Here is a 26,531-nt window from a genome sequence, read left to right on the forward strand (position 1 = left end):
GTAGTTTCCACTCAGCACCTGAGAGTCGGGCTCAGCCTTAGGAATATGAGGTCGTTTGTCTCACTCTGCAGTATCATCACTGGTGGCCAGCGAACATTAGACCGATTGCATGCGCACACACAGCAAGGAAGCATCCTGCCTAGAAACAGTCCCGACATAACTCTCAGATAGACAATTTATGCAAAACTTATTTCATTTTCCTCCAATAGATTCGCCACTGTTCCATACTTTAGCTTTCAGTGTCTCCTGCCCCTGGGTCAGCTCGCTGGGAGGATCTACTCACTTATGTGTTCATATACATAAATATGGACGTTTATGTAAGCTACTTACTGACTGAATCACTAAATGAAAAGAGAGAGCACAGGCCCTGCTGGCTGACGGAATATTCATGGATGGCTTTCAAGGGTCACCAGGGGTAAAGGAAGAAGGAGACAGGGAGAAAAAACAGGGAATGACTGCCACTAACTGCTGTGTGTCCTGCCTTTATGTTTTGTTCATGTGATGTCTCTATTTAGGCCTGGCTGTTAAATAAGTCAAAGTATTGCAGGCTAGAGCAAGTCAGGTACTCAGTTGTGTAAGTCACTGCAGCAGGTTTCTCTGTTTGACATCTGTGAAAATAGAATTTTCTAACAGTCATCATTTTGAGCTAAGATAATGACCATTTCCGAAAGATGCTAACCAGTCACGACTGGTGACTAAATGTTAATCATTTTAATAGAGAAAGCACCAAAATCCAATTAAGCACAACCCCCAGGCTCACCTGCATAAAAACAGACGTAAGAGGCTTCTTTTGAAGTACGGTTGATAACGGTGATTGGTTCCAGAGCACAAAGTGTCTCTTTTTAATCCAAATAAAAGCAAAAGTAATGTTAAGTCAGTGATAGACAGTTCCCATGAGCCTCAAATTCCACTCAGATTTCACTAATCAGGTTTATGGCACAGTGGAAAATGCTGCACAACTTGTTACACCTGGAGAACATATAGGTGACAAAGCTTTGATAATTTCAGGGAATAAATCCTCTTGAGGCGACCTCCTGGTTACCTTCAGGAGACAAAAAGGTAAAAAAACAACAACAAAAAAAACCCAAACAAATCTGGAGACACAGATATAAATATGTCCTTTTTTTATTACAATACTTTGATGTTGTGGTTTAAAATCTTTTTGGAAATAAACGTTTGAGAGAAATATCAATTTTATGCAACTCTGGGAGAATTTCAAAGACATGGGCATCAGTTTTATGAGTACTGACTGCTAAGTTCAAGTCCAAAAAGGCAAAAAAACAAAAACCCTAAGCAGTCACACATTCAGATATTAACAGCCCGTCCCCTTGTTATCCAAACTTGATTGAATGGAATTATTATCCAAGCTGTCCATTGTCCACTGAGCTGTGAAAAATGCTAATGGCATTTAGAAATGCTCCATTTCAGCTTCTACATCCAAATAAAGTCGTTCAGATGAGATACTGAGGGAAATCGCCTGAACGCTTGAATATCTTGCCATGTCAGTGTAAGAGTTTATCATACTAGATATAACAGATGATTAAAACTACAAAAGTAATAAATTGTACAACGAGGTGATGAAAGCATTCCTCAGAGACTTTGGTCCATATTGACATGATAGCATCACAGAGTTCCTGCAGGTTTATTAGCTGCACAGCTGTCATGCAAATGTCCATTTGAGTGCATTAAACTCACTGTCATGTTGAAAGAATCACTTTGAGATTATTTACATTTTTTGACATGGCCTGTTATCCTATTGAAAGAATCAAACCATCCGTAACAGATGGGAGAGGTCAATGTGACCAGAAAGCCTTGCATTTCTGCACATGTCAGTCTACTTTGAATTTGTGTTAATCAATTCTCTTGAAATAAAAAAATGCAGTGTATGAATTCACTTTGCTCTCTGTCTAAAGACCTTTTTCAAAATGTTTTTATATAACTGTGGTGTAATATCTGTGGGCTAAGAAAGTGACCACTGATTCTCTCTTTACTGCTGCTTCTGTAAAAGCCAGGGGCAGCCCACCTGCATCGAGGCTCTCCTTTCAATCAGAGTTTTGGCTTTGGTTGAGTCACTTTACCATATTCTTTCAAGCCTCACTTCTTTCAAACTCGTCTTTGCTGCTCTGAGAAGAAGAAAAAACCTCACACCTCCCACTGCCCTGTCACAACTGTTTCTCCATTGTTCAGCAGAAACCCCACTGACTGCACCAAATACCACCAAGACTTTGCACAGCAGTAGAGCAGGAAGGTGATAACGAGGAATGACTTTTTAATAAATATATATATAGATATACATAAAACACCTTGAACATTGTGTTGCAGCTGCAGGGATGATATAACACGGTTGTGTTGCTTTTGTTGTTGGAGGACACCTGGTTGCTGAGGAGACTGAAGGAGTGATGTAACAGTAGTGTAATGTGACCACTCACTCTCTCTGCCCACTCAAGGCACCAAGCCAACCAACAGAGGGATAATGTAGTGTAATATGCATGCTGTTAGTGCGTGTTTGTGTGTATGGGTGTGTGTGTGACCAGATCAGCTGTGTGACAGAGACTTGTAGTAAAAGCAGAGCAAAAGAGGCATAAAAAGGATTGTGTGTGAGACATTGAGAAATCCTTGTTCGGGAAGGAGGTAGAAAGTCCGTTTTGGGCCTGGAGTCTTCGTGCTCACTGGGGATTCATGTGATTCTTTTTGTGTCTCTGTAAAACCAGGTTACCCACTTGCTTGTCACTCGTTACAGGACTTCCTAAGCTTAGTCTGGTGCACCTAAAAATATCTCCTCACACTATGAGAATGCCCCACCAGTGCTTTGTATGCCTTTTTGTTGACATCTCTGAAAATGTTTGCTGTTTTAATGTTGCTGCTGCTGCGACTTTATTCATCTCCTTTTAAAGACGTATACACACATATATATACTCAAAACCGAAGACAACCTTCCTTTCAGTCTGTACACAAGTATGTCAGATTTTGTTTTACTCAAGCCAAGAAAAAAAGAGCAGTCAGGCATATTGACAACCTCTATCAGAGGAAAGATGCCTGCTTCTGGCTGGAGACAGATCCGACCAACAAAATGTCATCAAACTGACTCTGAGGATACAAAGAATAATTTCATTTGAGGCATAATCTTTGGATTCTCAGCACAGCACAGCCACAGCACATAGATTTCCAATAAATATGTAGCTGACAAACAGTGTGCATCAGATCGAGTGACACGCAGGTCACACAGGAAGACTGAGCGGAAGCACAATGATCTGTTTGGACCTTCAGCAAAAACAGTGCTTGTTAGTTTTCCAGTGCAGGTCAGGGGGGGTTATCCTAAAATCTGATATCCAATTCTTGACCACAAGTGGCACTACTGAGCCAATGTCCTGATAACAAGAGGTATGAGCATGGAGATGAATGTCTGCTAATGATCAGTGACTTCAGTCTTCTATATGGCTCATGGCTAATCTGCAATTCCTGTTCCATCTACAGTAAAACCCCCCAAAAGTAAAAGTCAACCCCACTATTAAAGTTAAAAGACATGACATAAATGAGGCCCTGGTGGGTTCCAAAGCAGCTTGCAGACAAAGTAGCAAATATAGGCAGGCTAAAGCAAGTAAAACAATTAAATGAAACATTAACAACTGGACAGAAAGGAAACTATCAGCTGATGTTGGCTGGTATTGCGATCAGCTGATCTGCTGGGACTGCAGGCTGAGATTGACTTTGTGGTCTGCCTGAACTAATAATATAGTCAATTTTTTATCATGCCTCCCAGGTATGCAACGTCTCTCAATCTACTTCATACACATCCAGAATTGTGAGGAGAAAGAAGAAATGATAAACAGAACGGGATTTACTAGTTAAGTCGGAGATCAAAGAGCGCCTCCTCATTGGAATCCGTACTCCGTTTAATTTTATTAACAACGTTTCAAGTGACTACAAGTTTTTTTTCTGAGGAAAATACAGAAATAAAAAAAGAGGTGCATATGCAGAAAAACGACGAGTGACATTTTAATGATCTACTCATCACACATTCATATGTCAAGTTATCCTTGCTTCAAAGGAAATACAGCCTCGATTTATGAAAAATAAACAGCTTTACTGATGTTTGAGATCAGTCAGAATTTTGGGGTATGCCACACAAACGCACCCCAGCACACCAGCAGACATGCTTAATACTGCTAATGCCTGCAGTGTCAGTGTAGTTAGTGGCTGTTAGTGTGAAAAGAATGTAGGCTATTTGATATTTGAGAACTATTTGATAACCTGCTTTGTTTTCTTCTTAACACGTCCAGTGGAGGAACTGCTTATTGCCGATACATCATTATTATTTATTTGATTAATCAAAGATAGTAAAGAAGTTAGTGATAATATAATAGTTTCGGGTTTTCAGGGATCCTTTGAAGTGGTAAATGTACTGCACTGACTCCAGCACACACAGTTTTAAACTTATAAACTTGCACAAAATTACTGGTAATAAAAACAAAAACTGTTTACAGCCAAGAAAATACTTATATTAGCCAATAATACAGTATTTATACGTGGTTGCTACTATATTCAACCTTGAAAAAACACACAAGTATGATTAATTATAATTAATATTTGATCAATCTCAAATTAAATCAGAAAGAAAGGATCCAATCCACTAGTGTAACGACTTCAGCAGCCAATTTTTAGGTGCCTACATTGCAGCACGTAATAAGGATATCCGAGCCAGTATTTCCAGTTTCATCTGCTGAGCATCAAAACCTAGCTGAATTGTTGTCAAAAGACAGAGAGTGGTTTGCCACTGTAATTTTTCTTTTGTAATATTTCCTAAATGGACTTGACCATTTAAGACTGACACCCACAAAACTGTAACACTGCAGTCATTTTAATCATTAAGGATTAAATCTGGAAGAACAGCTCATTCTGTGAATCCAGGCTAATTCGTTCACTGTCTCATAGAAACAGCATTGCATCTATTCAGCGTCCAAGAGCTTTGTTTCCTGTAGGAAGGCCTTGACAGTGTTGTTTGCTGAGTGGGCTGCTGTCCGTGGTACTGAAAGCCAACAACCAGATGAACTGTCCACAAAAAGACATAGTGAATTCATGTCCCATTGCAAGTAAACACAATAGTACTGAAAATTAGGAAGAATTTTTTTTCTTCATACTCCACATAATATCTCCCAAATCTGAAACTCTCGACTTGCACCGGTAGCGCTATCGTAGATGCTACAAGAAGGTTGGAAATGAGCTGCGTGAATCATACACACGCCGCCTCGTAATCCCGCGTGACTAAAGAAAACAGATTTTTGGATCCAAAATCCATGAAGACTGTTTTGCTCTCCTCATATATCACCTTGATTTATTGTTGTTGCTATTCAGTCGAAGCCCTTTCCGCCACCTTTTTAAGCATTTTTTACTTAAAGCTAGATGACAAAAGCTGGAGGATTAGTACATTTATGCAGAAGGTTACTATCTTTAGAGAATAGATGCACAGTCCTTTCCTTTTGCTTGGGTGAATGGTGCGTCTTAAGTTAAAGCTGGTCTACACGTGTGAGAGAGAGACACGTGAACTGAAACATATGGGTTCAGTGCCCTAACAAGTCTGCTGTTGCGCCTTTGTCTGAGTGTAATAATTGGCTGTCGAATGCAGTTCTCCTACCTCTACCTCTAAACAGAAAGCATGGCACAGGCTGCAAACCCCTTTAGCCTCTTTTCTTTTAATCATCTCTCTCTGCCCCTTCTCTCCGAGTTCTACCTCCGAGTTCTACCTTTATTCATCCAATCAGCTGTGCTGTAATCTACTGTAGTCGTGTCCTTTATCCTTCACAAGCGTCGCATGTCCCCAGCTCCCTCAAGTCAGTTACAGTGAATTTTTCACTGCCTTCTGTCATTCATATGTTTGTTCTTGTCACTCCGCTGGCAGCTCAGACGCCTGTTCCTATCAAACAACAATCGTGCGGTGACTACCGGTGCATGCATACCTCCTTTATTATCCACAGAATGAAAAAGAGACACACGTGAGGCTGAAACTGATGACTTTGGTTGGATCCCATCCATACTGAAATGCACTCCATGCAAGCGCAGAATGGAGTAGTTCAACCCTTTTGGTAAGGCTTTCAGTGTGTTCTGCAGTTTAGCTGGCTGGGGACTTACACAGACACATGGATAGCTCACATGGATAGTGTACAAGTGAGATGAAAGTTTTGCTTGCCATAATGGCAGACGAAATTGTGCTTACTTCCACTGACTGCTTACTAGCGTATGGTTTGGATTTGCAAAGAGTATGCTGCTTGGAGAAACAGATTTAGAGGCAGGGTTCCTCAAAGCACCTCAGGGGCTTTTGTGAGCACTTGGATTACATTTTGTAAGAATATTTGAAAATTAGTTTATATAATTTTAATATGCACTGACTCTAAAAGAGGTGCAGCAAAGTAAAAGGGATGCATCACAGTTTTTGTGTTTGCAGATGCATCAAGTTTCTCTAATAACCAAGTCCTAAATGGTGGCTTCAAACATCGGAATAAATCCCCAAGTTTGTTTGATGAAATACTTCCTAATTTGCTCTAGAAATGAGAAAACGTTTCTCACTTGCTCATTTGAAATTTACAGAAAAATTCTGTCATAGCAGCTTCATAGCTTCCTTGGCTAATAAAAAAAATCTCAGCGACATTCTGTCATATTAGCTGATCTCAGTGCCACATCAGCTAGTATCTTTGTGCTCATCCGACTGGCAAGTCTCATAAAGGGGCTTTTTTTGCTGTGTATATGACACCCACCTCCACCCCAACACCAACTTAATCAGTGTCATATCATTGATGTCTGCTCAGTTTTGTAACGGGGCGCCGCTGGGGTTTTTCCTCCCTCTGGCTTTCCATGGATGTGTGGGACGTCCAAGATCAAAACTCTACAACCAAATATAAACAGAGTCCAGATGGAAAAGGTTTTCAAAGCAATTCCTAAAAATTCAGGTAACACACTCACACTTCCATGGATTTTATTCTGGGCTTTTCAAAACACTATGTCTACATTATTTGCTCTAATGTCTCTTTTATGTGATGCATGTTCTTTCAGTTATTATACGTACTCGTGTGTTCTCGACTGTGGCAATGTGACATTTAGATAAACTTTAGTGGCCTTTACACATGGCTACATTGGTGTTGTAGACCTCTACTGACCTCCACTGTGCAGCCACAAACAATCCACTTCTCAAGAGTTAAAACAAGACGGAACAGCCGATTAAGTGTTTAGGTGATCAAGAGTAAATTGATTTGAAACAAATTTTATAGTTGAGATGTAAGCTGATATTTAAGCAGAAATGCCACCGTTTAATTGGTATCTCTGCTCAAATGTTAATATATTTTACATAAGAATAGATTTTCTGTCATTTGTAGTTTAAGGGTGCTACCTAACCAACATACCCGACCAAGTTTTCTCCCTTAATTGCTTCAAACATCAAGCAAAGTAAAAGCCGTATGGTAAAAGAATTCAGGTAAAATTAGTTCACTGTATATTAAAACAAATAAGTCTTGATTTACCACGAGAGGAGTTACAAGATGGAGGAGAGAGGACCTAACACAGCTTAATTTTAGCAGTTGAAATTTTCATGGTTAATTAGATTATGTTGAGTTAAATACTCGACATAATCTGGCTATTGGGACCGTGGGGATCAGTTGCATGTTTTGCAAGCTGGCAATCTGGTCTTGGCCTCCCAGTATTGGACTATCCCCTCAGACTTCAATAGAGTTCCTTGAGTACATTTTCCTTTGCACATACTCGTCCCCCCCCCTCCCCCCCCCACTATCTTTTGATTCCCCCTACATACAGTCACATGCATGCATGTATACACGCGCTCACCTTTTCATCTTGCAGTACTCTAGTCTTTACGCGAAGGAGAGCATCACAGAGCCTGGTTTAAAGTGCGTGTGTGTTTTAATTCTTGGTTGGTTCTCCTTTCCTGACTCATCTTCAAAGGCCTGGTTGAGATGACTTATTTTGGATTGATGTTATGACTACATTAGTTAGGTCTGGGCCAGGTGTTTAGTTTTAATTGTTAACGTTTGTTATGTAAGTGGATATCCTCACAAAGCCATTTAAAGATAAACGCATATTGCAGTGTGTGTGTGTTTATTTAAACATCTCTGTGAGCACCAGAAACTGGCACTTGTGGGGACCAAATGCCCGTCCTCAAGAATTTGAAGGCATTTTTGAGGCTGAAAATGTGATTCTAGAGTTACAGTTAGGTTATGGTTAGGTTCAGGGTAAGGGCTCGGTTTAGGCATTCATTTCTGATGGTTAGGGTTAGGGTAAGGAGCTAGGGTGGGCATTATATCAATCAGATGTCCCCACTAAGACATGAAAACAAGTGTGTGTTTGTGTGTGTGTATATGTGTGTGACAGACTGGTGAAAAAGAGAGCAGCCCTCAGCGGTTGAGCGGCTATGTCCTTTGCCAAGGACAGTGACTTTCATTAAAGTAATGTACTCACACCTTACAAAGAGGTACACGTGCTGCTGTAAAACACACACAGGGGACACGCATGTGCTGTCGGTATTTTTTATTCATGATCTCATCCACGTGCGCTCATCATGAGTGCATGCATCGCTCGTGTTTATCATATATTCTTTCTGATCCAAGCCACTGCTCTCTTTTCCCTCACACATCATCTTGTCTCTGGACTCATCCAACATGCATCAGCAGCAGTGGCAGCAGCAGAAGCATGCACTTCTAATTAATCAGGAGCCACAGATTGTCACATCAGCACTCAGAGCCAATTAAACACTTGGTTATATTTTCTGTCTTTAGCAGCCTCTCGTAGATCTTAATGTCTTAAAATGATGGAAGCCACGGTTGGAATCAACCTCTCTTTTTGCAGCTCAGTGTAGTAGATTGCGTATTTGCTGAGGGGTACGATTGGATATGAATGCGTTATAATGTGGATATATAATAAAGTTGATTTCTAATAAAATTTTAGGCTCCGGATCTCCTCAGATAAGCCCATAACTTGTTAAAACCACATTATGTGTGGTGCTTTATGATGCATTTGTGTGGATATGCCCACTAAATATGTTCAGGTTTTTTGTGCAATTTCCATGAATCCGGCATCTGAATAAATATGCAGTAAAGAGAAGTTAATTTGAGTAAAGTAGGGTAAAAATTGATATCCAAATAGACATGGTCTTAATTCTGAATGCATTTTCATGACTGAAAATAACAGTGACTTTTCCACTTTGCTCTGTTTGCATTACTTCTCGTTCTCATGCATATTTGGCATACCATCATTTTTCATACTTTTACATTTTAAGCATATTTGTGTGCATTTGTGTGCATACGTGTGTGTGTGTCTAACTATCAGTCAGTCTTTTAGTCAGTGTATGACAGCAGAACAGACATACTGGAGGAGGATGTGATGTTCTGTGAAGCGAACGAGCCTTCAGATGCCGGGAAAACAAGACAAAAGTGGGATCCAAGTAAGAGTCAGGGCCACTGGCGCTGGAATGATCTGAGCTGTCAAGGCCTTTGGCTGGAGTTAATGTATGTATGCACGAACGTGTGATGGCATCTGACTGATGCTGCTTTCCACTACAAGGCTGTGAAGCTTTGCAGTGCTGTACCGTTTTGCATTACAGCGTCTTCCCCGCCACCTAACCCACCCTTGCAGCAAGTTTTAAAAGAGTCAACAACTGCGGCATCACTGCAAGGAGCCACAAAACTAAACCCGCACTGTGCCATGTGTGTAATGATTATGAGATGTTATTAAATAAACCATGAGAGCCATCTCATCCCATGGAGGATGGGGCATAAGTTAAAAAGCTTCATCACAAAATTAGGACAGCAACAAACTCAATCCTCTTCATCATGAATAAAAAGGAAGTTTGATTCTCCAGTCCATGAAATGTCAGAAAATGAAGAGAAAAATATCCGTCTGAGGTTTTCAGAGAGCAAGAAGATATCTTTACGTTCATTGTTTTGTGCCCTTCAAAGCTCAAAGCTAATCAGTGTTTGGCATTTGATAATAAGATTGGACTAAGAGGCTATTAAACACCAAATAAACAAACATACATATACATAAAACACCTCCTGCTTGGTTGCTAGAGTCTTTTATTCTGAAAGGACCTGTAGCTTAGGCTTGCTAATATTGCTAATATGTGGTAAATAGATATCCCATCCATCCATCAAGTTTTTTCATGTAATATTATTGTTTATTTATTTGTGATTATTTAGTAATCTGAACCATATTTGGTTTGTGGATTACAATTTTGAAGCCTCAGTTTTAGCTTTCTTTGTATTTGGTAGCCAAAACTCAAACCCTATCCTTATTCTTATGGCATAAAAGTAAATATGTTATTTTGTCAATTACATCTCAAGCCCGAACAATAGATTTTTAAGATGTGTGTACGCACTGCAACTTAAAAAAAAAAAAAACAGCAGCAAAAACTGGAGAAAACACAACAAAAACAGAAAAAATACAGCTAAAGCTCACAAAAAATGTTTCAAAAAAATAAATAAAAAGCTTACAATACACAACAGAAGTGATTTAGGGAAAACTTTAAGATGACGGAATAGCTGTGGTAAGCAACTAATAGCAAACATATAGCTACAGTATTACTGGTATATGGGATACCAGTATTTTGGTGATCTAAAAATACAGCCAATATTTTTTTTTCCTTTAAGACACACAACATGGACAGAGTTTCCTAAAATTTGTTATGTGTAGTTATTTTTGCTCGTTTACACTCTGGATTAGCTGGTTTTTGTGTGTGGAATCCCAAACCTGTGTCAACAACAAGGAAGCAGCACAGTGCCCTCTGGTGGACAAACTATGCCACATCAACACTCATATTTGAACATATTTGAAGGGTGTTTCAGTCTTTTCTTTACTTTTTTTTTTACATTTTTTTCTATTTAGCGCTGTTATAAAAGCTTATATATAGCTAAGATTGGCGGTCGTGCAGTGTGCGACACACTGGGTTGGTGCATTAGCGAGATGGGCTGGTATGTCTACACCAGTTTCAGTTGCTGTGAAATACATGGTGGATATAACACAAAGATTTTTTGTGAAAGAGTTGCATCTGGAAACTACTCCGTTTACAGTGGATGGTGGATCTGTAAAGCTAGAGAGTCATGCAACAACTCGCTCTGGGTATATTATTATGAGCAATATGTTTCCTATAATGTCATTTTGCCCTAATATTACTAATGTAATGTGGCACAAACATTCAGCACAGTTTTAAATATCCCGCTCTGACCTCTAGGCTAACTGCACCGACAGCTCTGTCACATTTTCTCATCATACTGTGCATCTCATCTTACTGAGCAGCCATCTTTCACTCCAGCCTGCTGGCGTGCCAACTGTGCAACGAGACAAAGCATTGTGCTCTCTTCCTTAATGCGCTTTTTACCAGCTGAGACCAAATTACAGGCTTTGTTTCACTGGGAAACACACTAGTACTCGTGAGTCATCTGACTCAGTCATCGTGTCAGCGTGTGTGTGAGTGTACTGCATGTACACTGCATGTGTCCGTGAGAGTGTGTGGTCGTGGTTAAATGGGGAGGCTACATTAAGTTGGTCAAAGGAGGCAGGACTTTAATTGCAGCCCGAAAAGAAAAGTCATTCTTTTCTCACCCTCTGTCTTTTTGTCTTTGCTTCTGGGCTGCAGCTTAGCTCGACTCAGATTTCAGAGTGAGGGAATCCAAGTATTGGATTGGCTATAATAATAATGAGGAGATTAATGTCTTTTGTGGGGAAAGTTCTCATTCAAAGTCAAGATAAAGGTTTTTTCTAACCCACTCAGAGTGGGTTGGGGGGAGGGGGGGGGGGGCTGTGATAAACTTTGCTGCTGAATACCAAGATGGATGAATGACAGTGAGAAAGAGCAAGAGAGAGGGAGGAAAGACGGGGTGGTGGTGGTGGGAAGAGAAAGGTGAAGGAATTGACTATTTGTTTCAGCTTCGGTGGAAAGAAAGATGAGGGGAGGATGAGAGAAAAGAGAGATGGAGCTGACAGAAAACAGAGAGCAGAGAGCAAAAAAACCCCACAACTCATTGTCTCCATCCTGCCCCTGCCATCAATCTCCCAAATGGCAGCTGCCTTACTTACACACAAAAACACGTACACACAGATAGTTCTGTGGCCGCCTGCATACACAGCTGATTCCCCCAGTGATGAATCATAGAGCAGTATGGCATGGCACAGAACGTCATTTGTTAGAGTTGGTGTCTTTCTCCTGCACCAACAGGCTGTATAAGTGCTTTGCATTATTCATCATGCATGTGTGACGTGTCTCTGTAGGTGTGCTTGGATGTGGACCTTATTGGCACATGACGTAGGCTGAGCTGTGTGCATATGTGTGTGTGTGTGTAGTACGCACGTGTTCAAAGAGTACATGGCGTTCCAGTCTTAACATCACACAGCAACAGCAGCTTATTGAACAGACATAGATGTTAGTCAGCCAACAGTCATAAAAAAATAGACTTGTGTTAATTTATTATGGCAGGTCTCCAGTTACCGCTGCTGCTTTTAAAATCATTCATTTGATTTGTTGTGAATATGAATATTTGCTATAAAAAAAGCACATGAAACCAGCGATCTGTGTGGCTATGCATCATTTAGCTAAATGTATTATTCATTTGAGGGCCACATTTAAGGTAAAGCTTTGCATTTTTCAGGTTTCATTAAAATTTTGCTTCTGCAAAATCTAGAAATATGAGCCTTTCATAGCTTCCCAAATAAACATGATTTTTTAACACATCTATTTTTGATGATATCCTTCATTTATCCTCGTCATTTTTCTCATTAAAATCAAATATGTTTTTCAAGAAACACTTAACCAGGAAGACAGTACATAATACATAATGACACGAGTACAACTATGACACACTAAGAGGAGTGCAGTTTTAACAGCAATCACACTGACATAGTATTTTTCCACTCCTTTAAATGTCAGTCCTTAGTAATCAGACATCAGTTTCAGGTGCTTCTGTTGATGATTTCAGGGAAAAGGCTCAGCATATTTAGTACTGATCTGGCTCTGGGAACGACGTGTCTGGAGCTTTTTGCGCTGTCACAGGGCAAGAGGTAGGACTGCAGGTTTCATCATATAAAAGAAAATATGATGATAGGATTTCATTCAGTCAGCTAGCAAATCAGTTAATACACAGAGGGGTTCAGTATTTTGAGACAGGACACTTTAGCACAGAGACCGGAGACACTGGGGATTGGACTTCCAGCCCTGCAGCTCTCTACCACCAAAGCAGCAAAGGAGGGGCAAGAGGTCTAGCCAGGGTGGCACATACCTCTTCAGTGAGGTATGTTAAATCCCTTGTATTTAACTATTCTAGAACTGTTCTTCTAAGAAAACACATATTTTTTTCCGTTTCTGAAACAGAAACATATTTTTTTTCATATTACAAAATAAATTAAACTCCTCAGTACCTCAGATAAATCCCATGCTTTTCTTATCTACATTGTTGTTTAAACTTGGAGGACAGCTGACCAAAATAGAAATGAAACAAGCCTAACATGAGCATGGCAGCATGAGCAATAATGAGAAAAAAAACCCCAAACCTTTGATACTAAATGCTACAGACGTATTTGGGTTGGTACCCCTGATTTGAATTTCTTTACCACAATTTAATTCCTGGAAGTCATTATTTAGACTTTCATCTTGGAGAATAAAATGCAAAATCTGACCCAGAAGCCATTGGGCTTGTGATCAACGAGCATACAGCAGATAGTCAGACGTGATGTACTATTTGATATTTCTAATATTTGAACACAAATATCAAATCAAATGTATTTGATGTGTATGAATGAACTAAACTAAATGGATCTCAGTGTTCTTAAAATAAGTAATTGGTTATGCCCTGGAAGAGGATCACTAAAGTACAGTATGAAATAAAAGACATGCATGAGAAAAATCAAATTCCGCACTCAGTCATGTATATTCAACATCCAAGTTCACAGGAACCAGTTTGTGCTCTTGTAGATATTTGCTTGAACACCTTGGAGTACCCGGTGTTTAGGCTTTGAAGTAAGTTTGGGTAGTTCGGTCGTTGTGTCTTTTGGGCAAGACATTTCACCCGTTGCCTACTGGTGGTGGTCAGAGGGCCCGGTGGCGCCAGTGTCCGGCAGCCTCGCCTCTGTCAGTGCGCCCCAGGGTGGCTGTGGCTACAATGTAGCTTGCCATCACCAGTGTGTGAATGGGCGAATGACTGAATGTGTAAAGCGCTTTGGGGTCCTTAGGGACTAGTAAAGCGCTATACATTTACCATTAGTTAGCAAATGTAAAATGGTCTGAAATATTATTTTGAATAAAAAACATAAACCTGAAACACAATCAACAATACTCCGGTTCTCTCTCCCTAAATGCCAGATCCTAATTATTACATCTGCTGTATTATGATGTATGTCAACTACCTCCCTTCTGGCTCTTCAAGTAGGTTGATGTGCTGTTTTTATCACTTGTTCCATGTCTGACAGCTATCAAATGTGTTCACCCACAATGCTATCCTAAGGAGACATGACGCACAGCTCACTGCTGCTTGTTCAGCTCATTGCCTAGAGCACAGTAACAGCTGAAGGAAGCATCGTTGGGTGTGTAAATATATTTACCAACCTAGATATTCTAAAATCTGGAGAATAACAGGGATGGACAGTGAGAGATGTTGGCAAGAGGATCTGAACAAAAACAGACGATAAAATAGGATTTTTTTTAAAGTCAGAGTGGCATATTTTCCACATAATGTCAGTGGAAATGTGTCCTTGAACATGTTGGCCTCGTTATTGAAATGCTGAACAGGTTTGCTGTGCTGCGTAAAATGCAGCTCTTTATTATTTGAAACACAATTTGTAATCTGCATATGTTATCAGATATGTGAGTGTCTTTATTTTCAGCTTGCATTTTTTAATGGTAAAATGGTAAATGGCCTGCATTTGTATAGCGCTTTACTAGTCCCTAAGGACCCCAAAGCGCTTTACACTACATCCAGTCACCCACACATTCACACACTGGTGATGGCAGCTACATTGTAGCCATAGCTGCCCTGGGGCGCACTGACAGAGGCGAGGCTGCCGGACACTGGCGCCACCGGGCCCTCTGACCACCACCAGTAGGCAACGGGTGAAGTGTCTTGCCCAAGGACATAACGATCGAGACTGTCGGAGCCGGGGCTCGAACCGGCAACCTTCCGATTACAAGGCGAACTCCCAACTCTTGAGCCACGTATGAATGAAAGGTATGCAGTAGCAAATGCTGGGCATGGTCTGATCAAATAAATTTTCAAATAAAACATACTATGGTCATGTGTCTTTCTAAAATGGCGACCATGGCCGCCAGTGGTCGAGTCTCTGTTTGTGCGGTTGGTTGCTGTGATGTGATATGGGTGCGTCCAAGAAGTCTGTCCTCCAGTTTTGGTGAGTGACATTTTAATATCTTCTAATCCTAGTTAGCAGGAATTGTGTCTGTATGATGTAGCTGTAAAGTTTATAAATTCAGCCCACTAGCCTTACTACGGTAATAACTTAGTAACTCCAAATATATAGCCACTTCTGGCTCAAATAAAAAACGATGGCTCATGCATCTTTTAACTACAGTCTATGATTGTGAATTATAAGTTGGCGATATTTATACGTCAGCTTACTTAGCTTTGGGCAAGTTTTAACTACTTTCCGGATGTTTAATTGTGAACCAATAATAATAATAATAATATTGCATTTATATAGCGCTTTTCAAGACCCTCAAAGCACTTTACAATTTCACTATACATTCACACACTGGTGGAGGCAGCTACAGTTGTAGCCACAGCTGCCCTGGGGCAGACTGACAGAAGCGAGGCTGCAATATCATGCCATTGGCCCCTCTGGCCATCACCAGTAGGCGGTAGGTGAAGTGTCTTGCCCAAGGACACAATGACTGAGACTGTCCGAGCCAGGGCTCGAACCGGCAACCTTCTGATTACAAGACGAACTGCCAAGTCTTGAGCCACGATCACCACAATAACATGTATATCAACAAAAACCAGATAAGTAATTTATTCATAAAGCCACAGCACCGTGTGCATCCACTGACCCTTGCTACCTGTCTCTTTTTGGCAACAGCAAGCACACAAACACACTAAATGATCACCTTTCCTGCAGTGACTGCTTTGTCCTTGTGCTGACACTCACAAAACACACACTCTCTTTGCACTGACTCATTTCCACACTCGTTGATGTGCCTGTCCTCATGTCCGCATGGATACGCACACAAAGGCACGCAGTCAAACCCTACCTGCCGGCATGTTAATAGGTTCTCAGTGTGTGCCGTGCCATCCAGGTTTGGCCTTGTTCACTGTGAAAGGCAGAGGAAACAGGTGCAGCCGACTGAAGCCAGGCATTATGGGAGCATTTGGCGGATGAGCGCAGGGCCGAAAGTCACACCACCTCCCTACCCTGGACTCACCATTCGTAGACATACTGTCTGATTCAGAGGTGCCAAATGTCCAGCCTGTGGGGATCACAGGGCAGCACTGAGAGGAGCTGTTTAACACTGCCAGACAGAGAGAAGGGAGAAAGTAGAGAGAGCGAGGACGGGGAAGAGAAAGGATAGGATGAAAGGAGATGGAAGGTATAAGGGAAAACAGTAAAATGTAATACAAGCTCAGGGGAAGGACGTGGGTTGGATGGAAGAGAAAAGCGGTTGCATCGTTCACGTACAAGATACAACATTTAAATCGCACTCTGTGGGGACTCCAGTTTTCTCTTTGGTCCTGGTTCTGTTATCACTGGAAAGCTCAGCCTTGACCGCGCTGGCGTGATTTCTACTGCACTCGTATATTTATGCCTTTGGATACAACAGAAGCCCTAAAAACGTACATGCACAACCTTGTAAATGTGCATGCAGGATCATTGTGGGAAATAAAAAAAGCTAATAATTATATTGTTCGAGGTTTTAATATCTTTAGTATTACAAAGCCACACAGTGAAAACACGAAGATCCTTTTTCAATATTTACATGCAGATTTTCCCCTTCACAGTCTACGGTAATCAATGATTAGCTGGCAGTGAGACACAAACAGATCTCCCATCGAGAGAAGAATCATCTGTTGTTCAAATCCTCTGAGGTTCCCAAAAATATGATTTGCAGCATTTACAGAAAGCAGCAGCGCTAAGGATCTGATTGGGTTATGAATGTTTGTAAATGAATGAGGCTTGTTCTTTTTAACTCAGCGTAGGATACCCTGCTGAGACTTTGCACCATTTTAGCTGCTGTATGGCATGCTAAACAGAGGATACATCAGGTGTTTGCAGGATCACAGTTTTATATTTGAAGTTTTATATTTACTGTAATATAATGCACTGTCCTCCCAAGGTGCTGGAAAATGTATAGAGCTGTACATATTACCTGTTACAAAAACGGAAACATTCATCTGAATGTGTTAGGTGAGGTCAAAGGAGAGAAGAAGAGATCTAGCTGCAAAAATAAATAAATACAAATCAAATCTTGGCATGCTCCAGTAGATAAAAGCTGCATTTTCACCAATAGCATCTTTAATGGTCTTACATACTTTCATCTATTTGTTGAAGTAATTGCTTTTTGGAATTCAAAGACATGGCTCCTTCATTACATGTTTTTAATGGCTCTATTTAAACATGGCAGGAAATCTGTGCTAAGATAATAATGGGTTTATGTTAGAAAATAATGAAAAGAGATGCTCTATGATCTGCATCACAGATTTTGGCAGTCAAACCAGTGATTATCTCCGTGTCTTAATTGGTAGCCATCATGCGAGTTAATGGTTGCACATCGCTGCTATGCACAGACATTACATACTATTACATTTTCTAATGAATATAGAGGTGATATAGTTGTGCTGCACGTGTTACACAAGCCAAAAGTATAGTTATTGTGGCAATGTTCCAATATGGGGTTAAATAATTCATCTGAAGTATGTATGTGTATATGTGTATATATATGTATATATATATATATATAGTCCTTTTTCCACTGTGCAAGCATTTGCAATGTAGAAATCAACACAAAGAACAGATGCAATTACTATCAGTGTCATTATTTATGCATGTATTTGATCTGAAAGCCAGTGACAATTCATCCTGAGGGGGCGCATAGTGTAAGCATGGTTATGCATCCAGTGGATAACAGTTGCTGTTTTACTTAAACGAAAAAATTAAATGTCACTAGAGGACAAATCTGGATCAGCAAAGTCATTAAGATTCATTATCTGAGCCCACCCAATTTCTATTCCGAATTTCACTCCAATTCATGAAATATTCAGGTACAGAATGACGGACCAATGGCGGACTAACCATTAGACTGGCTTTGCAATCCAAATAGCTGTGTGGCTAATGTTAAAATTCTTTAATTTATTTTTGCTGACATGCTGAATGGAAAACATTTCATAAGCAGCTGGTATTCGTGAAAGCTGAAAATTTAGGGAGACCTTTGGCTTGATTGATTTCTGATCTTTGGTTTCCTTACTCCAATCTGAAATTTAAAAACGTGCAAATAAACCATTTGGCATCTGAAAAGTGCTGTTTCAAAATTCAAGTGCCATATGTTTCATGAATTTTTAATGCCTTAGTCTGATAGGCTGATCACGAGGCAAGATGCACTTGAATCCTAGTCTCTAATGGATAGCTTCTTAGTGGGTCTTGTAGACCATTCTGCTAAAGTTGTTGTATTTTTGGCTTTAAATGGATTCTTTTAATTCTCCTAAGACTGCAGAAAAAAGACCAAGTAATATATATTTCTCTCTGAGTGTGTATTTAAATTTGTGCTGCAGTGTGTGAATGTGATAACATTCGGTTTCAGACGTGAATCACGCTGGAAGAAAATGTCATCAGACCAGAACTTCTCAAACTGTTGTTTAGGCTATTGTGAAATAAAATAAATAATAGGGTAGCTCATTGAAACACAACACAGACATGTAAAGATGAACACATTAACTGCTTAGTTGTCGTGACTTTAGACTTTCCACAGCAGCAGTCTGTGGCCTTTTTAGTACTATGACATAGAAGGATGGGAGTGGTGATTTAATCTCTGGAGAGAACGAAAGGGGGACAAGGAGGGAAGAGGGTGAGAAAAGAAGAGTGGGGGGAGGTAGTCTCTGTGGAACAGTGTCTGCCACGTGGCTTCCAGGTAATGTATGACTTCTTGCGGTAATCACTGTAATGAAGCAGGGAGCTGGTTGGGGGAGAAGCATCTGACTTTATGCCTGGAGTCCAGTGGGGCTTTGAGAACCTCAGCAAATGAGCCTTGTGGTCCAAACAAGAGACAGAGAGGGGATAGAAGAGTGGAAAAGAGGGGACGGCATGAAGATATCAGAGGGATATTTTGAGTAGAGGAGCTGTGAGTGTGTATATGTGATAAATGCATCACTGTGATAAATGAGAGGAGCACAAAACACAGATGTTCCCGAGTTCTGGTCCTTACCTATCAGAAGACAAACTGATCATCATCCACGGCACTCTCTGTGCAACTAGAGGAAATTATTTTCTATGCAAATTACTCAGATATCCACGGCCAGCACATAATTCTTTTCGAATTTATGGCATGATTTATGTTTTGCACGGGGTGCTGAATATAAATATCCACATGGTGCTATAATATCTTTTTTTTTTTTTTTTAGATATGCAGCCTATATGTAGGCAGATCATATAATTTTAATGTAAATAATTCCACCCAATACTACGTGGTGAAAGTTTACTTTGTTGTAGGTTTGTTTGGTTTAAATGTAATTTGGTAATCTATCCTGAGGTTGTATTTTTATAATATATCACCATCTTGCCATGACTTATTCAAAGTGATTTACCAGGCTGAGCAAAACAAATAAATGGATAAATACATAAATACATAGAAGCAGCTCTTCCAGATATTAACACGTTGTTCTTGCTGGGGATTAGTTTAAGACCACGTGTGAAAATGGAGAACAATTAACCGAGCCGCGCTAATGGAGAGTTTAACCCTTTAAGACCTACCATAGAACCAAGCCCGCCAGAGCTTATATTATATTTTTACATGCTGTGGAGCCATTTTTGGGAGCATTTCAAGTTGCTATACATCATTACAACCATTACAGCCTAAATTTTAATAATATGTATGCATTAAGTGCATAGTAATTACATAAATTGCAAAAAAGTGCAATAAACTACAAAAAAATTGAAAATCGTTTTGTTTTTTTTAAACATATATTTCTAGTTAGAGAAATTTAAGAGGCTTATCCCTCAAAACTGTAAATACAGAAAAGTTGCACAAAATAGTTTCCTACCACAGGAAATTTATTTTGAGTGTCTTCATAGTTTTATTTTTGAAAAACACCAATTTTTATACACTGCAGGAAAAACGAAAATAAATATTATAGTGCAAAAACAGCATATATATCAAAATAAAATATTTCCAGCAGTGCAATATGAGTCCTAAGCATCCCAGAATCAACACAGAAAGTCATAAAGTCAAACATAACTTTTAAAAACACCAGTATAGGCTCATGAGGCCCTGACGGTAATAAAAACTACATTTCCGCAAAAATTGCGTCACTTCCGGTTTCGGGCAGGTCATGGCGGACATGCGATAGTTCGCGCTGACGTCTATTCCAACGTAGGAAGTGTTATGAACAGCTGATCGGATCGGCAAGGCGTGTTTCTGGAATATTATGTTTTTGTTGCTGCAAGCGCTTTTTATGCAGTTTTTGCAGAGCTTTAAGTGGAAGGAAACTGTGACCGAGGACAAGCTGATGGCATAAGATGTAAGTACAACTCCTCCAGTTTCATATGCAAAAAAAATTATTGCGCTAGCTCACATGGTTGCAGAGCTACCGGGATTTTAAAGTAGTTGCACAAAACGGAGCGTGCCCGCTCCGATCGGTTTTAAAGGGTTAATAGCCACAGCAGCTGAACGAGCTTGGATGGAAGCGGCATCCTACCTGAGTACTTTGGATCGCATCCAAGAGCTCATGTTTAAATGAGAAAAGAAAACCTTGGCCAGCCTTCCAAAGCAAACATGGACAGTTTTGTGGTTAAAGTTGTATTAACTCTTTTGGGTCACTTGAGGGCAGTAGAGCATCCTACCAGTACTACGTTTTTGTTGTTGTTGAGAGACATAATGAGGTTCCACCTGTGCCAGAAATATGACCTCTGAACATGTGACGTGACATTGTTCAGTGTTTTTCTTTACCTTGAAAGTTAATGTGACAAAATTCTTTTGACTAACTGATGATCTGTGTTGATTCTTAGTTAACTTTACCTCTGTTGTGTTGTCCTGATAGATCATCAGATTTCGCTGTTATTGACTATCTTGTGCTCATTTCTTGCCGTCCAGTACTGCAAATAAAAACGACTTGTGATTTCATATATACTTATGGACACAGCAAGAATTAATTTAACTCTTTAACAGATCTTTTTAAACTATAGACAGTATACAAGTAGCTACCGTAACATTGCCCATTGGTTTGTGACGCCCCATTTCTAATCCTTGGGACAAACAATTTCAACGTTGCCATCTTTGTATTTTAACTGGCTATGAAACTACACACTCATTGGCTAATGGCTTGCCAATCAGCAAGTCATCAACCAATGGGCATGGCCTAGATAATCGGACAAAAATTTACATAACGGACAAGTGTAATGACCAAGGCCTTAAACTCGTCATGATTTCTAAAGGACTGCAAGTTGTTTTTGGAGCCACGGTATCCCAGCCGGTGGCTACTAAAAGAATTGGAGGTTTAAGGCACTTCTGCTTCATTTTTCAGACCCAGAAGTTACGTCCATCTTTAGTAGAAGCTGTAGTGTAATCCAAAAGATATGCATCAGATTTATGACATAAATAGCTCAGTTGTTGGCAGTCAGACTACAATAAGAAGAAAATACACATAAATATAACATTCCTAACAACAGATTCAGGTGGCACTAGGATGTCAGAGCGCATCGGGACAACAATAGTTTCCAAGGAGAACACATAATGAAGTATACTTCAGACTACAAAACCAAGCTGATTTTGTCACTGTGCATGTGAACAGAATTTTAGCACCAACAGAAGCTAATAACACATGAGTTAGCCACAAGATTGTTAGCCAGAAAATTGTGCTTAGGCTCCAGCGTTCCATGTATGAGCTTAGGAGAAGAGAGAGGATTGGGTTGAAAAGTGCCCCTTTCCAAAATGAAACCTGCATGCTCACATTTGGCACCTAACAGTATCTAGTGCATTTAATAGTGATGCCAAGAGGTTCTGGCATTGTCGCTCATGTCTGGGACACCAGTGACAGAAACCGAACAACACAACGTGACTGTTAACAAAGACTTACCTACTTTAATATAAACATATAGCAAACGTAGTACTCACCTGAAGTTATGTCTGAGTCCATTTAATACACATGATATGTACACTCTTAAATTAGATCTGTTTTTGTCTGTGCCAACCTTTAAGAAAAATATCCGTCTCTTTGGATAAAACGCACTATATAAGAATCATCTAATGAAATCATCTAATGAAGAAATGTGACATGAGAGGTCACATTTTTTCATTAGAATTTTTATTGCTAAAACAACAACACTGATTATTGCAGATTTGCAGTTGTAAAAACATTTCTGTCGCGGTTAAAAGAAACCAATCGCTGTCTCACCAATATTTCCATTTTAATGGTATTCAGTGTTATTCTCCCTCTGCTCCCTTTTTTTGTACAAACTGTTTATCTTTCCTCCTGCTATATGAGACACCATGTGCAAAGATATGATATTATAGTGACGCAGTGTTTGCCAGAGTAAACTGCCTCAGACTTGACAGCATGATGTCAACACAGTATACATCACGGAGCCTTAATATCTTCCCAGCTTAAACACTACTGTCCAGGCAGTTGGCAGGTGATGGGCACTGCTTGATCAAACAGGCATTTTTGTCCACGCGTGCATTTTACTCAGTGTTTTTGTGTGTGTGTGTGTGTGTGTGTGTGTATGTGCGTGCCTGTGCTCGTGGGAGTGCTTTTGGATCATCCCGTTAGACCAGCGAGGAAAAGAGCCGTAGATTGGCTGAGGCTTTATTCCCCTCTCTCTTGAAACACAAGGAAAATAGCACCGTGGAGGAAGGGAGCAGATGAAAATAGCTCAGTGGGCAATCGCTGACTCACAAGGCAATGCTGGGAGTCAGGAAGGCATCCATTCCAGTATACATCAAATCAACTAGCTGTTGTGTAACTCCTCTAGTACCAGTAAATCAAACCGCTGTTGCTACGTCTAGTATGACTTTTGTGCGCTTGTGCCCTTTGTAGCGGAATTAAAAGAGGATAGTGACATCACAGGCGCCATTTATCACTTTTGACAGCCCAGCCCGGAGTCTTCGGGGCAGGGGAGGGAGGCCAGCGTGGTCAGCTAGCTACTCAGCTCATTCATCATGCCACTCAAGGAGTCTAGGCTGTCAGAGCTCATGTTTTTTTTAAGTACTGTGAAATGGAACAAGACAGCAAACCCAACTCATATGCAAATCCTACTCTGATTAACATATCAGCTACAGTACATGCACTGGTTACTCATGCACCTGTGAGGGACTTCTCACCAAAAATTAAATGCAAAAGGCCGAGGTAATGAAGGCCAAAGGGTTCACGAGATTACGTGTGCTTTACTGTTTTGCTAATAATCACAGTTTTGTACATGTAAGCATCATATCCTGGTTAAGCCTGGAGAAAAAGATACAAATCCGACTTCAGAAAAGTGTATTTATATTGCTGTGAGTGGCTAATTGAACTCAGGAGATACAGAGAACTTGGGAGGCGGAATAGGCTGAAAACACCAGGCTGTCTTCTGAAAACATTTTATCACCACAGGTGTTTGTTTGCTTTGTTAAAGAATATCCGCAAAAGCAATTCACTGCAAATTTCTGGCCCTAGCCGACTGCTGCTTAACCTCCAGACCCACAGCAATCTAAATGTTCCCAACAGAAATGCCCTTCATAAATTAAAATGTTGACACGTTATTCCGTGCAGGGAGAGTGGCAGCATTAACTTCTCAGACGTTTTTTGTTGAGTGGGATGTGATGATTGATGTGTCCCACCCTTCCCTTCTTTGTGACTGGAGAGCTAAGTGAAAAGAGACAACGAGGAGCACGGCGTTTTATCCAGAGATGAACCTTGAGTGCCATATATTGTAAAATCACAGCGAAAAAAAAAGGGAAATAAAAGACAAGAACAAGGGCAGTGTTTGCTTCATAGACTTACATTATATAATACAGAATATTAAATGAAAAATATAAGTAACGAAGACCCAAAATCACAATATTAAAAACAATGCAGAAGTCATATTAAAACACTGTGTAGTTATCCTGCAGGCAATAACAAAGCAGGCACACAAAAGGAAAAAAAAAAAGCACAAAAGTAAGCTGTTATTTTTAAATGGAAGTGATGGAAAGATTTTAAACAGGCTCAAAGAAACACTGATCCATCTCAGCCCTCCAGAGACCCAAAGTCTGGGTGAACACTGAAAGCTAAGTGCCATTAAAAACACATACATGGATGGGCTCAGCGGTTCAGAAATATTTGGGAACCAGTGCAGTGGATTGTTTTGAAGTCTTTATCTGTTGGCAACACTACGGAGTCTAATCATATTCAAATAGGGTGCTTTTATGCTGAAATATGTTTGATTTTACAGAAGAAGAAAAAAAAAATCTTTCGAACTCATGATCTAAAGCTGTGCTCTGACTTATCTAAAAACCGTCTACGGCTTGCTTTCTCTTTATTTCATTTCTCTCAGTTTCTTTGTTTTGTACCTTCAAAACCTTCTGATTGCAGACAAATGATTTGTTCAAGCTAAAACACGTTAAGATCTCCGTGTCTTTCCCTCACCTTGTTATCCAGAGCAAATTTGCATCTCTTTGTGTCCGCTGCACTGACCTGATATGCGGTCACGCTGCTTCTCGAGTTTGCTTCCCTTCTGTCAGAATGGGGCAGTGAATAATCAGGTAGCTCTGTGTGTACTGGCATTTCTTTTGTGGGGGGCAGCTTATGCGTAAGCACACCCGATGTGATATTGTGGCTAACTGGATCATTGCACCTACAGTACATCTGAACTCCTAAGACACAGTAAGCCATCTCTAAATTTCACGTGCCCCTCAGTCATCCTCCCGTGTCTCTCGGTACCCACTGTGCTTTTGAATATTTTACATTGTGTGTGCCAGCAGTCCGACTGCTCTCGATAGAAAACTGCTTTGTTCTTTTTTGTTTGTTGCGAGTAGCTGAGTGCTTGATGTTTTTTGGATTGCTGCTGTAGCACCGAGAGGCGACCCCAGCCAGAGTTATGAAATGTTTCTTTTTTAATTACTTTATTTTTGGATGGTGCATTTAATTGAATGGAAACAATCTGGCAGTTTAATAATTAATAAGCAAATATCTGTCTCTGTGTGCCCTCAGCTTGAAGCTCTGAGTGATGCAATCTCTGTTTGGAGGCGGAGGGGAGCTGGGGCTGCTCGGTGGAGGCGGCGACGCAGGAGGCCTGAAGGAGGATGGCTGTGGCAGCGTCGTGTGGCGGTCTTCGCCGCTGCCCCATGATGAAGTCTACTCAACCTCCCACTTCGCCCTTATCACCGCCTATCAGGACATCAAGACCAGGCTGGCCTGCCTGGAGCGGGAGAACACCAGTATCAAGAGGAAGCTGAAGATCTATGAGATCAAGGTGAAGAGTTTTTCACTCCTAATGTCAAACATTACAGCAAACTCAGACTCGCACAGTTGTTTTTGACCTTGTTGGTATCAGACAGAAAAACTGCAGTACTGGAGAGGATGAGGCTAATGTGTTTTTTTTTATTTTATTTACTGAAAGTTGCTCAAAAGGGGAGACTGCAGTCCACTCACCTTCCATTTTATTGAAGTAGTGAGATTGTGCACAAAAAAGATGAAAGAGGGAGCTTTCATGCTCTGTGATTGGTCGGCTTTGATCCTTGGCTAGCTGGAGAATGAACATTAACCTGAAAGGAGGGAATTATTCTGTGATATATGGCACAGAAGCCAAATTTTTTTTCCTTTAAATGATACTAAATGACATTTGTAAACATGTATCAGAGCCTGAAATTAATTCCAAATATTTGTCTGTATGCACTGACCCTAGAAGGTTATATCGATCCAGATTAGTCTGTGATCATTTCTTGAGGACATCAACATAATGTCAGTTTGATATGTATTTTGCTTTTTCTTTTATTTGTAAGGAGTCCTTCCGAAGGTTTTTGGATCGAGATTCAACTTAAATCCAAAAGTTAAAGGCTTAAAGCCAAGAATGAAGCAGTTTTGTGCAACTTTTACGTAATCCCGAACTAAATCCACTCAAGTTACTCAACTAGCAGAGGTGTCAAAAAAATCACAGGAGACCAGACGAGCTGAAGACCTCAGTGAGATATTAAACTCATATGCATACTCGGATACTTTTTTAGGTGCAAATGTTCAGCTGCACGTTCACGCTTCCAGTGGTGTCTTTATTAACTCAGGCTTTCTGCTTCAGGCTGTGTTTCATACATCATTTCACTTTTTGCATACAAAATGGATGTCAGTCAGAGGAGCATTTCATCGGGAGCTAAAAGGAAACTATGGCTA

At 40.3% G+C, this 26,531-nt stretch overlaps 1 protein-coding gene across 1 annotated transcript in view; it reads left to right on the forward strand.

Annotated features, from left to right (window-relative positions):
• The window catches only part of tbkbp1 (TBK1 binding protein 1), a 79,864-nt gene that overhangs the window by 9,104 nt on the left and 44,229 nt on the right, over positions 1-26,531 (forward strand). The window contains exon 2 of the mRNA XM_086304304.1: positions 25,359-25,620. Coding sequence (XP_086160430.1) covers positions 25,375-25,620 — 246 coding nt within the window. The 5' untranslated portion in view covers positions 25,359-25,374. The remainder of the gene's footprint in view (positions 1-25,358; positions 25,621-26,531) is intronic.

The sequence above is a fragment of the Aulonocara sp. 'chitande type north' Nkhata Bay genome, linkage group LG8 (assembly GCF_057382095.1).
Source record: "Aulonocara sp. 'chitande type north' Nkhata Bay isolate Kocher_YH1m ecotype deep benthic linkage group LG8, A_spYH_male_GT1.1, whole genome shotgun sequence".
Taxonomy (NCBI): domain Eukaryota; kingdom Metazoa; phylum Chordata; class Actinopteri; order Cichliformes; family Cichlidae; genus Aulonocara; species Aulonocara sp. 'chitande type north' Nkhata Bay.